Source organism: Neospora caninum, chromosome X (assembly GCF_000208865.1).
Source record: "Neospora caninum Liverpool complete genome, chromosome X".
Taxonomy (NCBI): domain Eukaryota; phylum Apicomplexa; class Conoidasida; order Eucoccidiorida; family Sarcocystidae; genus Neospora; species Neospora caninum.
The window spans coordinates 2,328,343-2,344,545 of NC_018396.1; the positions used below are offsets into that span (position 1 = coordinate 2,328,343).

Consider the following 16,203-nt stretch of genomic DNA (forward strand, 5'->3'; position numbering starts at 1 on the left):
ACCCAATGCACGAAAAGCCTTCTCGTTTGGCAGCCTACAGCCCACCGTGTGAAATGGGGAAAGCCAACTTTCCCCGTGTGTCCGAAATGATGTAAACGCTATTATGCGCACTTGATGCCCCAATGAAGCATGGTTTATTTACGGCGGCGGACTCTCGCACGCCACCGACGCTGCAATTCAGCTTACGAATGGATCCTACAGCGGTGTGACACACCAAGGTGTCGCTTGTAGAGACTATAGATTAAAAGCGGTTTTGGAACGCTTGTCCGTATATGAAAACGTTCGCAAGCTCAATTGTCTCTGAGGTCCGTGACTCCAGCTGTTCTCACCCTGATCTTAGGGTACGGAGAAAACCTAGGATTCTCCGTCCGTCGCATGCCGGCCTGCCTTTTTGGATTTCTCATGGAGTCTAACCCCATGGTAGTTCACTCAGTCATATTTGAACTGCACCTGTGTCACAGTCACGCCGACGTATTGTCGATGTCCAAACCAAGTCTGCCGGATGACGCTACGGGACGGTATACGCAGTTCTCGAGTTAAGATCGTGGTGCATGCAATCATCCGATGAGGGGCGATCATTAGTTTTTTCGGGCGCGCATGGCCAAGTACAGCGCATTTTCTCCTTGCATCCTGTCATAACAAAACACCTGGTTTTCTCTTCCCTGACCTTCTGTTAGCTGATATTAGATCCCACCCTGACATGTTCAGGGCGCGATCCCGGGCAGCATTTGCGCTTGCCCAGACTAACTGACTCAAACGTAACAGAGGAATCCAAATCTGTCTATCTTGGTTACTGGAACGCAGGTGAAATCAGAGTATATGTCCCGTGCTAGTTCGTATAAATGATGATTCCTCCATAGCATCGCTCAAAGGAGGATTACATCAAGGCTGCTCAAGGCCAATCCGACAGTACAGGCGACCTTTGTTTTTCGTCCGCCTGGGTCGCCGTGTCACCAGAGAGACAGACCCGTCAGTTTCTCTCTTCAGTAGTTGACCGTGATTGGTGCAGTGAACACTCTCATTTATAAAGACTGCAAAAGAAATGGGCGAGCCAGAGGAACCATTGTTTCCCGCTTCGGCCTTCCAGCCGCCTTCACCTTCACAGGACAGTGGAAATACAGCAGTGCAGGAGGCGCCGGCAGAGCCTCCTGCTGCGGCGCTGACGTTTGAGGAGGCGAAAGTCCGAAAACGGAAAGAGAAAATGCGAGAGTTCAGAAAATATCTGGTCGATACGCACGTCGTCGATGCGCTTGCCAAGCGTGAGCACAATCTAACTCAGAATATTTTGGGGCACGGTACAGAAAGATCGCACACGAACTTCGTGGAGTCGCTAGACCTCAAGCGCGAGCGGCACGTTCGTTTCGGGGCTTCTCGGTCCCTCAAAAGAAAACTGCTTCTACTTCGGTGGCAACATCGGAGACATAGCTGGAGAATCATGTTTTATTTCAATCTACGAAAACGTCACTGCGTTCAGATCCTTACACCCTGATGGATACTTTTTGTCAGCGCGCCACACACCGGCCTGTCTGCAAGTGTCTTTATCAGAGCTAGCAAAAACGTTTACGAAAAGGCAAAATCAAGAAACACCTCATTATTTGTGAAGATGTAAAGGTGCGAGAGAGTTCTGTCGCAGCCACTTTTCACCGGCAAATCATGTCGCTGGCCCGGGAGGAACGAAACCGCCTAGCCACTTATGTTCCACTTGTTGATGATCCATTGGACTCATCCCTGCTTACCGGGGGAAGCCGCAGCAGAAGGTCATTTTTACTTGTCAGCTGTTCCCCATTTATCTTTGTGAGTGCACTACGATGCAGTGCTCATTGCACTGTATGAAGCTGAGGACCGACCGGCGCGACCTCAAGAATATTTTGTCGACTACTTTGGGGAGTACAGGTGAGAGGTGAGGAGGAAACTCTACTACGGCCAAACTAAGTTGACATCATCCGTTTCTTGACAGTAGAAATATTAACGCTGCCTACCCTCGCCAGAGGAAGCTCTCCAGTACCCTTGGTGTCACTCACGGATCACCTGGTCGATCGAAGGAGAAAAATCCCTTTGCTGCGCTAAAACCGTAGAAACAACTGTATACGTTCTTTCTTGGGCAGTCCACACATGTCAAACCCCTGAGTTTCTTCCTCGTTGCAATCGGTACCTGAGCCTGAAGGTAATGAACCTTCTCTTCATCTCCGTCTCTGCTCGTGAAGGTCCCCATGATTTGTCTTTCTTGCTGATGGCCTACGAAGCGGGCTGCGCCACACGTCAGGAGCAGTGAGCACTGGTAGAACCGGAGATCAACCGGGATTCCTTCATGATGGTCAAGATGTCGCAGATGAAACTACAGTCGAAGACGCATCGGCACATGCATCTGTTTTGGTCTGATCATGTGAGAGAACTCCCACCCTGTCAGGACACAGGATTGCATGTGACACTCGGCGATTCTATTCGACGCGTTACACAGTTTCTGAAAGTTCACGAAGAGGCAACGTCATGAAGTTGAACGGAGAAATCTCTAAAACCTACGAAGCCGTAAAGGGAGGATTTGGTCCACCTCAGCCCCTGTTCTGGAAGACATGCCGGGGGGCTGGTCTAAAGCGATGCTGCCGCGCACATTCGGTCCCCGCAAGTCGAGCAAGAACGTCCGTGTTTGGACTGTCGATCTGCTTTCTTTTGGCTATACATGCAGGGATCCTGTGTTGGATGAGATTGAGGAGCTAACAAAACTGAAGAACGAGCTCACTTCCTCTAACATGCAACTGCTTGAAAAACAAGAAGAGCTTCGTAAGGGGAAAACGGAAACGCAGTACTGGGGTTGGTCCGCACTGTTGCAGCCCGCGCTTCTTGGCAACAGGGAATGCAAAATAGAGAGTTAAACAGAGCGACAACCGGTCAGCAGAAAAATCCTGCGAGCGTTGATACAGCGAGTTCCTGGGCACCCCGTCCACCTCAGGATGGAGGGAGGATCTTTACGAAATGCGGCGAAACCGAAACTTGGGTCCCTTGCGCATGCCTGTTGGAATCCTGCTACCGTGTGAAAAAATGTGAACGGGTGGGCCAAGCCCGACGGGGTCTGTGAGTCTACAGCGGCTGCAGCCTGGCGATGCAAAACAGAAGCATCCGTCTTGTGAAAGAGGAAGCAAAAGTGTTCTGCTGCTGGGAGAGAGCCTGGAAAATTGTCCCAAGCAAACCCTTCCTCCAGTGCGTGTTTGCGAGAAACCTGTATGCCGTGTGGTATGTTCATTCCAGGCGACGCAATTGTTCTGGTCACTCAGCAGCGCATGCGCCAGAAAATCTGGACAGCGATCTCTCGAGAGGCAGTAAGAGAAACGAGAAGTGCCTTCGGTTTCTCTCTGCATACCCCTCGACATGGCGCACTCACAGGGACGACCTGCGTAATGAAACCAGTCGGTGAATGCTCAGAGCGTGCAACCCTTCTCGGATTAGTGCGATGGGGCTGCGGACCAGTGCCCGAACACTTTCCCAAACATACTTAGCCAGAAAAAAAGCCTTCCGGTTTGCTTTCTCTACGAAAGTTCCATTCAGCTGTCTTCGCTTCTGCCTGCCCCATGAGCCTCCAGCGTGCTCTTTCCCGTTAATTTTGCTAGCACCTGGCCGTCTCCATGTTCGTTTCACAGGAGCGCATGACGAGCCTCCAAGTGTACCAAAGGCTCTGCGACAAAAAGAAACCAAAGACCACGCTGAAGGCTCACACATTCAACAAATCGCAGTTCCTCCGATTCCTGGCTGTGAGCACTCCACAGGTACGTGCCGTGCAGAAAGGACGGTTTTCTCAACAGCGAAAAAGGTCTAAAGCTGCCATACCCACGTAACTCTAAAGTAATATGCATCGTTGTGATCGTTTTTTGAAACACTGTATATCTCTGGATGGACTTATTTTCAGTCGTCTGTGTTTTCTTGTCGCCAAGGGGAGGACCACCACGGAGTGCGACAAGAAGTGTTCCCACTTGGCAGCATTTGCGCACGTGTACCAAGACTGTCTCTCTCTACCGGGGGTAACTCTGTGTAGGCGCGTCTACTGCTCTTTTCACAACTCCTCTTTTCGAGACAAAAGACGGAACAGGAAACCTAAAAATCGGAAAGAGATGTTGCCTCCACCCCTGGAGGCGAAACCTGCGTCTGAGTTTTTTTCTGCTTTTCCCGAAGACCGTGCTAGCGAATAAGAACCAGATACGGCTTCTGTCGCTTTCCTTCTGTAGGACTGGCAAACCCGGATTCTGTCAGCCCTCTATCCGCAAGGGGATAATTTCGAGTGTGCCACAGGCGCTCCGTTCAAAGCAGACCCCGACAACGATCTTGTGAGTTTGGTACGTCTGACACAAAATCGAAGAAACCGAAACCCCCGGTGGATGAGCATTCTCAGTTGTTCGTCTTACGGCGGCACACACGCAGAGTGGTGGCCTACAGTACGCCTTGAGCAACGAAAACCGAGAAGACGTATACAGGGGAGAAAGAAGGGAAAGAACGTTCAGTTACCAGGGTTCCCCTGATGACTGGACAACTAGGCTGAGAAGAAAAGACGCAAAGCGTCATTCGCTAACACGTGTACGTTTTCATTGTGCGATCGCTGACGTTCCCGGGACACGATGCCGCTTGCCGTGACGCTCTGATCCGTGGGTTACCCGAGAAAATCTGAAAGGACACTCTATGGAAGGCTACCTTCACCTGAGGAAAGCGATACACGCTTCCGGGCTGGTGTGTCAACCAAGGGAAGAACGGAGGAAAAGCTGAGAACCGTTTTCTGAATCCTTGCGGAGTTAGGCACCTGGCATTTGCTTCGCGCTAGGCTTACCTCATTTAGATTGAGTGCACGTGAAGCGTCTCGGGAAGGAAGGGAGGACCAGAAAGAGGAGGAAAAGGACATGAGAGAAACATGAGGAAGAAACGGACGAGCAGAATCCAAAATTAGGGAGGGATAGAAGGAGGAGACAGAGGAGCGGAGAGTGTGTGCCTTTTTGGTCTGCTTCGCGAGTTTCGGAGACCCCTCAGCCTGTTGCCCATCCGGAACAGCCCTTAGGCCCCTTCCCTGTTTCGTTTTGGTGGCCTTTCTTCTCAGTTTGTGGAAGCGAACAACATGTATGACACGAAGGCCACCGACGTGTGAGAAGCAGAGGGAACGGCGAGCCCCGCACGCCAACTCGGTTGTGAACGCTCCTTTGAGGAGTTCTCACAGAGTGCTGTGGGCTCTGCGTTCCTGTGCGCTTCCAATATCAATCCGTCCGACGAAGATTCGTTGTTCTCTCTGTTGTCCAAGTCTTCCTGCCCGTCATTTGCGTTTCCGGAACCCTCGGAGGGGATGAACATGTCATCCGCGGTTTTTTGTCTCGTCGCGCTGCGGCACGTGAGCGCTGCTTGCAAGCTCCGCTCCCTAGGAAGATACCTTTTCACGCACACCCCCTCGAGATTTCGACTGTTCGCGTAAATGGAAAAATGAGGAAGAGACAGAGGCCTGTCGGTGCCCGAAAAATATAAAGATGCACGGAAGGATCAGGCGCCCCGTACACCGGTCGCTGTATACGTTTATCGTACGTCTCTCGTACCTTTTTTTCGCACGAAGTCTCGAACGACGTTAGGAAAAACAGAAACGTCAACTGCTTTCCTTTGCTATTTCCCGAGAGGTGATTTGTACTAAGAAACCCGTCCTTCATTGCGAGTTTCTTTGCCGTCCACGGTCCCGCCTTCGAGTTTGCGGGGCATCTCGTCCTGCCCAGGAGACAACTGACACAGGCCGTCTGTCTTGTTCTCTCTCTCGCCCTCTCCCTTTTTCTTTCTGTGTGCTCGTTCCCTCGGTGTCCCTCTGTATACTCTTCCTTTACGGAGAGAACCCCAGCCGATACACAGAAGCACATGATATATATATATATATATATATAGCATATGTACATGACCGTGAAGATAGTTTTATGCAACGATGCACATACCTCTTCATGCAGGTACATATATAAAGATATACACAGGCACAGTTACATGCCTTTCGATAGAGATAAACATTCACATGCACCTTTCTATGTGACTCACTATAGACGTATATATATATATATATATATATATATATATATATAAGCTCCTCTATATGCGTCCATGCGTATATATATACATGTGTACATGAGCATAGATGCGTTCCTGGATTTGCCTGTGTAGCGTGTTTTTGTCTCGGTGGAGAGCAGTCACGTTGCTGTGGATTGGATACGGGAAGCGGTTTCTGTATGGACTCTACAAGCCGGTGCCTTCCGACCTTACAGCTGCATGCGTCAGCATGACTGCCGAAGCGAGCGTGAAAAGACGGGAAAGGTTTGCTTTCAGGGTCGTTTGCGCCCTGCAAGACATTTGCGGAAGAGCAGGAACTTTCGCTCCCTTCTCTGGCGCTCTGTGCACCTCACAGCACATCGCACGGAGTGTCCCACGCCAAGGAAAAAGAAAAACTCGGAGAGGGCCGGGCGCCTCTGTGTCGCCCCGAAACCACCTGTCCGGACGCGACTGGGTAACCTCGACGCTTGCACAAAAATATACACAAAGTAACACCTCCTAAACAAGCCTAGGGACAAAGTCCCCCTGCAAAATACCCCGCTGTGGAACGGCGCCTCATTCGATTTCGACACGGTGCAAAACACAGATGCGCGAGGAAACTAAATTGCATGCAAGATGCTGTGTAATGCTGGCCTCGGAAACACACCCCGGGAGAAGGGCGGTGAGAGGTGCGCCAGTCTGTAGTTTCACGAAAAGAGTTTCACTCTGCGGTCTTCTTCTTTTCTGCCCCGTTTCCACAAGACAGCGATGCCGGACCGGCGGCTCTAAACAGCCACCTCCCTGTCGCTTTGATGGTTGCGAACTCTGCCTCTCTGATTCCTCTCTCCTAGAGAAAAGGCGACGTCTCTGCTCTCCTGTTCTTCTCCAGTTCTCCCTGACTCCTCCGTCGCCTCCTCACCGATCCTTCTTCTCTTCTCCAGTCCTGATCTTTGCCTTCGTCTCTTCTCGTCCCCCCTCAATCTTCGTCTTTCCACTTTGTTCACGTCTGACACAAACGGGCCCGGGACTTGATCTATGCTGTGTCTCTCTGCTCGCCACCTCCGTCTTCCTCTTCATCCCGCTTCTCTCCCAGAAGAGGTCCAACCGTCTCTCCTTTCTCTCCTGCATGTGCTTTCTTTCCTTTCTCTCCTGCATGTGCTTTCTTTCCTTTCTCTCCTGCATGTGCATTCTTTCCTTTCTCTCCTGCATGTGCTTTCTTTCCTTTGTTCCCAGTCTTTCCTTTCTCCACTTTATTCCGCTTTCCTCTCGCCTAGATCATCTGAAACGCCGCGAGTTGGTCGACGGTAAAGTATCCCCAAAAGGTGACCGCAGCGTGAGCGCCGCTGCGCTGCCCCGCCGAGAGAACGAGTGGGCCGCCTAGCGGGTGACTCACAAGGCTGCGAACGACGTGCTGGCTCGATGCGGAGACCGAACAGCTGTCAAGAAAACCTAAAAACACCGAAACACAGCAGAAATGGAGAAGGAGCTAAGGCTCGGAACAATTTCTACGAAGATTTCCTGCGCGGGAAACCGACGCGGCAGAGAGCAGCTCAAAGCAGAGAGACCACGAGGAACGTGGCGACGACGAGAGAAGATCCTTGAAAAGACAAGGCAAACGGTCGCGCGGAGCTGTCCCTCCAGCGTTTCTCCAAAGACCGAGGCAGACGCCTGGCCACGCGAACCAGACACCTCGAGTCCACAGAACACACATCAATGTTTGTGCATGGAAATCGCCACTCAGATTCTTCCGGTCGTGTCGCTGTTTCTCCCTCTTTTGCCAATGCTCGATCTTCTACCCCCCCCCCCCCTTCTTGGTTCCTCTGTAGTTCCACACAGCTGTCCTCCCTTCTTTCTCGCCTGGTTCCCGCGATTCCAGCGACTGCTTCCCTCCGCTTCCTCTGTTTTGTCCTGCCTGCGTACCTGTGGAAGCATCCCAGAGTTTCATTGCACCCGCCAGATGCACAGGCCCGCCAACGCCCACGACTTTGTCTCTCCAAAAGACGCACTCGAATCTTCGCTGCGGCCACGCGGCGTCTCCACCCAGGTCGCCCTCGAATCGTCGAGCGGATTCGCGCATCCAGTCGAACAAGCGCGCCTCGCGTTCGTCCTCTCTACTCGCGTCTTCTTCCTCTCCATTGCTCGCGTCTTCTTCCTCTCCATTGCTCGCGTCTTCTTCCTCTCCATTGCTCGCGTCTTCATCTTGGCTGTTTTCAGCTTCATCTCCGGTCTCGTGTTTGCAGTGTTCGCGGAGGCCCAGGGGACCGATTCGGGTGTTCGGTGGATCGGAGTTTCTGTCTTTCTCTCTTTGTGTCGACGGCTGCAAGAGCGAAGGTGCATGCGCCGGCGTGAAGGCCGAGGCATCGTCTTTTCCTCTCATCTCGTTCTGGATCAAAACCGTCTCCATTTCCGTCTTCTCCTCTCCCTCTTCTTTGTTCTCGAGACTTCTCCCCCTCGCGCTTGTGAGATCACGAGCCGCCACGCAGGCGTGTTCCTCGCCCCGCGCGCACGGGGCCCCGCGGCCGGTGACCAGCTGAGAGAGAGACGGGCGCGCTGTCTCCTGCGTCCCGCGGTCCTTTCCTTCTTGCAGGCGCAGCCCTGGAGCCTTATCGAAACTCGCCGCCGTCGCACCGAGAGAAGGACGAGCAGGCGAAGACGATCGCGGGTAACGAGACGCACTGGTATTCAAGTACAAAAGATACGGAGGAACAGAGCATCTGCCCATCTCTTCTCTTTCTTCTCCTCTCCCTACCTCTCTGTCTTCTCTTTCTTCTCCTTCTTTCGTTTCCTTCACTGTTCTCCCGTCTTTCTCTTCAGTCTCTTCTTGCGTGTCTGTCCTGTGCCAGGCGCCTGCGCAGTTCCAGGTGTGTCGTGACAGTCCGTTTGGTCCACTGTCTCTGTTCTTGGGGTTTGTGGTCTCCTTTTCGAGCTCTCGCCTCCGGGAGCGTTTCACCTTGTCGCTCTTTCTCGCTTGCGGGGCGGTCTTGCTCGCGAGGGGGAGGAGGTTGTCCTCGCGATTCACTGCAAGCGCTCCTGGGAAGAACGCGAACGGCAAGTCGAAGAGAGGCGCCGAGGCGCATGCACGTGCGCTCGAAGCGACCCGGCCGCAGGGGTAACGCCGCATGTGGGGCCAGAACGACGCGAAGGTGTGCAGTTTCGCGCGCTGTTTCGGGTTTTGCAGATCCCACACTTCACAGAACGGATAGGACAGCAAGCCTGGGGCGCAGCGACAGCACACACACCAGCCAAAGAAAAAAAGAAATGAAAAGGGCGGAGACCCCGTGCGCGGCTGCCTCAGCATGCGTCGGCTTCTCGTGTGTGACGCGAAGGGCGGGTGTGCGCGTGCCGACATCGGGGAAAAGAAAAAGAGGAACCACATAACGCGGCAAGGCCACGTGGCGAGTGTCTGCCGCGGCAAAGCAGAAGCTTACGCGTGGCATCGCGCATGCGCTGAGTGTGCTGCCGTTCTCCCTGGACCAGGAGACACCGGCTGTTCGGGGAGAATGCGAGCGAAGAAAAACAGTCGAGCTCGTTCAGCGAAGGAAAGTGGAGAAGCTGCTCGCAAGGCTCGACGCCGATCGGCGAGGTCATCACCTGCACACAGGCGAAGGCAGAAAAAGGAGAGACGCGGAGAGGTGTTGCGGTCCGAAAAGAGAAGAAGGAGACACGAGGAAAACAGGCGACAGCGAGATCGCACATGGCCGAGACAGACGAGGTCGACAAAGATCCCACAGAACGACGACAAAGAGCGCAAGTACGAGGAACGCAGTGGACGCTGTCTACCTCCTCGCTACGGCGACGCAGCCTGTTTCCGTTTCCTTCGTCTCCTCAACGTTCTCCGTTCCGTGACTCTCTCTGCTCACCAGCACCTCTCCAGAAAGGCTCGCGACTGCGAAAAGCGTCTCGTTCACCGAGACGCAGAAAGCCGAGACGCCGCTGTCGGTTTTAACCGCTCGGAGCAGCCGCTCGTCCCACGGAGAGCAGGCGAAGGAAGAAACGGATGAGACGGAAGAGAATGAAGAGCGAGAAGGCAGAACGCGGAGATCCCAAAAACGAACGTACATTTCTGTCGACGACGACGTGGCACAAACTGAGCAAGAAAAACACACAGCGACACGCACAACATATATATATATATATATATATATATATGCATCCGTAGATGTGTAAGTGAAGAGTACATTTGATGTATATATATATATATATATATATTTATATATGGCTATATAAGTGTGTGTGTGTTTTAGAGTTTGCATGGGGTGGGAGTCGAGCGCCCTAGGGGAGAGCTGAGAGGTGAACAGGTGCGCTGCGGATGCTGCCTGCGAGGGCGAGCATCGTGTTTAGCAAAGGAAGAGCCCGATAGAGAAAGAGGACAGACTGCACAGGCCGGAACTTTTTCACGAGAGCGGACCGTTGTTTCCAATAAACTGAAGTTTTTCGACGGGGCCGCGATGTGCCTGCCACGCCGTCGCGACTCGCTGCATCCGCGGATCGAAAATCTGCACTGCGCCGCGCTCGCGGCCTGCGCCCAGAAACTCTGCGCGTTCGTGCCAAGAGAGCGACGCGACGTTTTCGCCCTCGCAGCCCTCGCCGCCTGCTCGACTTTCCTCCAGCGCCGCTCGAGACCCGGCCAAGGCGGACGCAGAGGCGGCAGAGAGGGGACCGACGCGCGAGACGGCGGGAGAGGCGACGTCGAAGAGACCGAGAAGGCCTCGCCGAGTGCCGGCGGCGCCCAGGGACCGCGACGGGAGATACGCGACGGCTGAGGCGGAGTCGGAGATCTGAGAAGAGCGCGCTGCAGACGCTTGCAGCTCCAGAACGTGTGTAGGAAGAAAGAGCCCTGGACAGCCTGCATCGACGGTCTCGTACGGGTCTGCAAAGGCGGGCGGCGCAGGCGAGCACGCTGCGCCCTCGCCGAGACGCTCCTCTCGGCTTCTCTTTGGAGCGGTGAGCGCCGAGCCTCGGGTTTCCTCGTGGGTGTCCCCCGTCTGTTGTTGGGCCGCAGCAGAACGCGAGGAGAGAGACAGAAAGCCTTGTGCAGAGTCTGCAGATGTCGGATCGCCGCGCCTTCGAGTCTCAGCCTCCGTTTCGGCCTCGTCCTTCGAACTCTTGAAAACGCCCTCACTGCCGGGTGCGCGTCTGTTCCCGCTTCCTGCCACCGTGGCCCCGCTCCCGTCCAGCTCAACGTTTCGTGTGTGAGCGTTTCGTGGTCTCGCTCTTGTCTCCAAAGGTCGTCTAGGTCGAAACACGTCTCGAGCTTTCCGCATTTTGTGCAGGAATGACGCAGCCCCACTGCAGCTGGCGGTCTCTGCCGCAGGCTCCGACGCGATCGAAGCGAGGCAGCTTTTCTGACACCTGCACGCGTCATCGATTCCGTCCTCTCCTTCGCTCTCTCGCCATGCGTCTCGCTCCCCTTCTCGCCTTTCTTCTTTCCCACTTTCTCCGTCCAGGAGATAGCTGTGGAAGTCGCCCATGCTGCCTGCGACCTCACTGGCCAGTGAGGCCCGCGTGGCCTTGGCCTCGCGATCGAGGAGACTCGCCTGCCGAGCAGCTGCCTGTAAGGAGGCGAGCAGAGACAGTCCCTTTGTCCCTTTCTTGTCTCCACAAGGAGAGGAAAGGAAGGAGGGGGGCGACGGGACGTCGCCTGAAAGACAGGCGAGCATTGCCTGGGCTTCGTAGAAACGGGGACGCGGAGGAGACGACGCGTCTGCGCACTCGGTCGCCTTGGTCTCGCGCCTCTCCGCGTCGTGTCGCGCGCCTTGCCCTCTCTCCGCTTTCGACGTCTCTCGGCTGCCCTGGGGTTTTGCCGGCGCTTTTCGCTCGCGTTTTCTCTGTTTTCTCAGCTTGCGGGAGAGAACTGCCAGGTCCGAAGCAGCCTTCACCGCCGCCCGAAACAGCAGACTGCTCGCCTCTTCCCTCTCGCGCTTGCTTCTCAACCTCCCCCGTTCACAAACAAGAGACGAAGAGAGTTCTTCGTCTTCTGACTCGTACGACATGTCAGACAAAGACGAGAGCGACCAGGACCAGTCACTTTCACTCTGCGGCTTTCGGGCATCCGGCGTTGCACTTCCTTTCTGTCCTGTGTCTTCAGTTCCGCCCTTCGCTGCTTCGCGCTCGAGCTCGGAAGCCTGTGTCTCCCCCTTCTCTCTCGCGGTCCATTCGCCTTCGCTCTCGTCCTCTTCCGACTCTGAGGACTGCGCGAAGGCGTCCGCTGGCGCCGAGCCCTCCACTAACTGCGCGGCCTGCATTTGCCGGAGATAGGCGGCGACTTGCGAGTCTCGCTGCAAGGCGCCGCGCGAAAAACCTCGCTTCTCCGCCGCCTTGGCCCCGACGAAACGCCTCCCCAGCGGCGCCAGCAGAGACGGCCGAGGCTCAGCAGACTCCGGTGCGCCCAGAGGCGAAGCGCTGCTGCCGCGTGCACTCTTTCCTCCCTGGCACGAAATGTCCCCCTCGAGAGAAGGCCTCAAACACACAGATGCAGAAGAGGAAGAAGAGGAAGAAGCAGAAGACGAGGCGGCGGTTTTCTTTTTGGGGCGTTTGATAGAGACGCCGCCAAGAAGCTGCTCGCGGCTGAAGACGGGAGCGGGAGACAGAGTCGAGGGAGGCAGAGAAGAAATCGAAGCAACTTTCGGCTGGGTTGAGGAGTCTCCCCTTTCTTCCGAAATCTTCCGGGGTTGCACATTCCGTTTCGCCAACCGCGGATCCGTGAAGCGCGTCTCGCGACTCGGCGTGTCCCCGTGCTTCCCGTTCTCTTCCACTTTCTTCAGAGGCTCCAAGCGCACGTGCCCGTTGCTCGCCTCGCCTCCCACCCCAGCAGACGAGACGGAACGAAGCGATGCCAGGGAAGAAGGCCAGGCGGTCGAGGGAGGCGAGACCATCGCACTCGAAGACGCAGAAGACTGGAGAGAGAGAGAAGGGCGGCCAGCTCCAGGCTGTCTCCAGGGGCCTACCGTCGGTCTTTGGTCCGGCGCTTCGCGCTCGTGTCTCTTGTCGCCTGTCTTCTCGGTCGCCTCCATCGTTGCCTCCCTCCTCTCTGTCTCCTGACAGGGAAAACCAGGGTCAGCCGGAGTCGGCCGTCCCACACGCAGAGGGAAAGGCGGGCAGCGCGGACGGGGAAAGAGACACTCTGGAGGCGGAGGAGGGACACTCGGGGCGGCGCGCTGGTCGCACCCCCGAGGCGTCGCAGAAGGCGCGTGAAAAGGCGGAGCAGCGGGCGGAGCAGCGGGCGGAGGAGGGTCTCGGTCCACGAAGGGGAAACAGGGAGACGCGGAACCAGTCGAAACGGGAGGAAAAAGAGGAGGGGCGTGAGAGGAAGACATTAATCGCAAGTTAGGGTCACAGCCGGAGACAGTCCACGAAGAAAAGTCCGGAGAACTGTCCGTGGCTCTGTCTCCCTGGTGCGCTTCTCGCCACTGCGACGAGAGAGCCTGAGACGAGGCACCAGACGATGCAAAGGGGGGCGATGAAAAGGAAGAAAACGCAGAAGAGAAGGAAGAACGTGAAGAAGAAAAGGACGAAGCCGGAGAAGGAAACGGAGAGGAGGAAAACGAAGAAGACGGCAGCGGATCAGACGATGGAGGCGGAGGAGGAGGGCGAGGAACAGCAGAGAAAGAGGGAGCGCTCAAGTCTCTTCCCGCTTCGTGGTGGGGAGGAAGCGAGAGCGGTGGATTTGCCTCGCGAGAGGAGGCACAGAACGAAGTCCAAGGGCCCCGAAAGGAAGCAGCGGGAACCGCGTCCGAGTGAACGTCAGCTGTACCTACACCTGGGAAAAGTTCGCGGCCAGATCCTTCGGTTGTAGCATCACGTGGACGTTGCTCGTGAACCAGGTGTCGGCCGTCATCCGCCGACACGCGGCGCTCTTCGGGGAAAACAAAACTTCCCGTCTGTCTATCTTCGCCTCCGCTCGAAGAAACTTGATTTCGGTTCGCCAGAGATCCACACGCCGCACGCGGAGTTAGCACAACGGCGGGCGACGAGGCCGGTCCAGGTGCACATGCACGTGGAGCAGAAGAGGCGCAGCCGACAGTGCAGTCTGAGGACGCGGGGGACGAGACGAATGAGAGGGAAGAAGGCGGAGGAAGAGAGTTGTAACTCGAGTGAGAAGCCGAATTGGCCGCGCCCGCACTGGGGAGGCTCGACACTGAAGAGGCATGCACAGTCCCGTCTTGAGCGTCTCTCGTTTCCTCCCTACCTGGAACTCGGGCGACGACCGAGACGGAGGCACTCGCGACGCCTTCGTTCCTGTCTCCAGCGTCCTCCGATCTGTCGCCCTCTCTTCTCTCTCTTCTCTCTCGTCCAAATTCGCGACTGCCGTGCACTGAGGGAGGATACTGCTCCCGCGAAAACGAACGGCCGTTGCGAGCGAACATGGGAGCCGGAATGCCGCGAGAAGGCGAAGACGTTCCTCTCTCGTCACCCTTTCTTCCTCCGTAATCCTCTTTCCTTCCTCTCTCTGCCTCCAGATGCCCGTCGCCATCTCCAGGTCCGCGCGACGAGGCCTCGCGGGCTTTCCTTTCTCCCTCGCGCGGCCACCCTGCGTCTCGAGGGATTTCTCTCCGTGTGTGTTCACCGAAGCTCCTACCTGGCGAATATCTCTGACGAGACGAAGCCGTTCTCCCCGGGGAGTCCCCCTCTCGCTCCTGGCTCTCCTCTCTCTTCGATCTCTGTCTCCCATTCTGTCTGCTGTCTTGCGCTTCACTCATCCACGACGATCTCTCCGGGCTGTCCCGTCGATGGGAAGTCCTGTCTTCCCTCCCTCTCCTCTCTTCTCTTCCTGCACCCTTTTGGGCTCTCGTCACAGACAAGGAGCGAGAGCAATCTTCTCGATCTCTTCTGCTCCACAGCCTCTCCTCTCGTCTCTTTTCTCTCTCTCTTCTCTCTTCTCTCTCTCTTCTCTCTTCTCTCTCTCTTCGCTCTTCTCTCTCTCTTCGCTCTTCTCTCTCTCTTCGCTCTTCTCTGTCTCGTCTCCATTCTCCAGTTCCCTCTCCTCGGTCTCGTCTCCATTCTCCAGTTCCCTCTCCTCGGTCTCGTCTCCATTCTCCAGTTCCCTCTCCTCTGTCTCGTCTCCATTCCCTCTCCCTTCTCTCCCCTCGTTCCCTCCTCTCGTCTCTCTCTGTGTTCCTCTCGCGCCTCCTCTGAGGCGACTGGCGACAGCGCCGCGAAGAGGCCGAGAAGTCGGAGTCGCTACAGCCCGGCGACGTCCACTGGTGAGGCCGGGAAGAGTCGCTTCGGTGATGGAAAGACGAGAAGGCGTGAGCACCGGCAGCCGACTCCGGGGAGTCTCTTCTCTCTAAGGCTCTCCCTCTGTGTCCTGCCTTGCGGCCTTCCCGCGACGAGCTCCTCGACCGAGTTCTCCGGTGACTTCCCTCCCCTTTCCAACGGTGCGCGTCCTTCCTGTCTCCCTCTCTCTGCCCGTAAATCGTCCTCTCTTCACGGCTGTGCCCCCGAGGAGAGTCGCTGCTGGAAGGTTTCCTCTCATTGCCTTGCCGTCTTTCTTCTGCGTGTCTATGTCTCTCCCACCCTCGCCCTCCCTTCTCTCTGCTCTCCCGGTCTCGCTCCCTCATTCTTTCTCCGGATTCGTCTCTTTAGCTTCCCTTCGTTCCAGTCGCCTTTTTCCTCCCGGGCTCTCTCCGGCTTCATTCTCACCTGGCGCTCCGATTCCTTCCGATCTTCATTTCCTCTTCTCAAAATAAAGCGGCAGCGTCCAGGTGGGCGCGAACGGCTACCCACCGTCCATGCACGCGGTAGGGCCCAAAGGTCCGTTCGGAGTCTCGGTTCGCACTTGCCGACGCGCTTTCTGTCCTCCCTTCGCGTTTTTTCTCTCTGCCTCTCCACGAACGCCAGGCGACATTCCACACTCTTACATATTTTCCTCACAGCTTCTCTTCACAGATTCGCTTCGCGTCGTTGCGTACAAGGATAAAAACGCCCTGCTGCATCTCGATTTCTCGCCTGCTGTCTTGAGGGCTCCCTTTTTTTGTCTCCTGTCCCTCCGCCATCATCTAGTTCACTCTCTTCAGCTCCTCTCTCTTCTCCCTGATCGTCGTTCCCGCGCAGCTGTTCCTCCCTGCCACGCGACGCACCACTCTTCGCAGCACGCTTCACGAGGCACCACAGAAAAACGTTGTTTTCCTGCCTCCTGTTCTTCGCCGTGCCGCTCCTCGGGTGTCTAGCCACATGTGGAAT

General features: G+C 55.8%; 2 protein-coding genes across 2 annotated transcripts; one reads left to right on the top strand and one right to left on the bottom strand.

Moving 5' to 3' along the window:
- Positions 1-1,042: 1,042 nt before the first annotated feature.
- NCLIV_047610 (conserved hypothetical protein) lies at positions 1,043-5,119 on the top strand (the record flags this gene model as incomplete). Its single annotated transcript, XM_003884312.1, has 7 exons — positions 1,043-1,259; positions 1,815-1,893; positions 2,684-2,778; positions 3,244-3,314; positions 3,633-3,758; positions 4,215-4,322; positions 5,072-5,119. The coding sequence occupies 7 exons, from the start codon at positions 1,043-1,045 to the stop codon at positions 5,117-5,119; spliced, it is 744 nt and encodes a 247-aa protein (XP_003884361.1).
- Positions 5,120-7,291: 2,172 nt separating this feature from the next.
- Positions 7,292-15,581, bottom strand: NCLIV_047620 (conserved hypothetical protein; the record flags this gene model as incomplete). The annotated part of the gene is made up of 5 exons (XM_003884313.1): positions 7,292-7,470; positions 7,942-9,234; positions 9,450-9,612; positions 9,882-10,108; positions 10,430-15,581. The coding sequence occupies 5 exons, from the start codon at positions 15,579-15,581 to the stop codon at positions 7,292-7,294; spliced, it is 7,014 nt and encodes a 2,337-aa protein (XP_003884362.1).
- Positions 15,582-16,203: the final 622 nt, after the last annotated feature.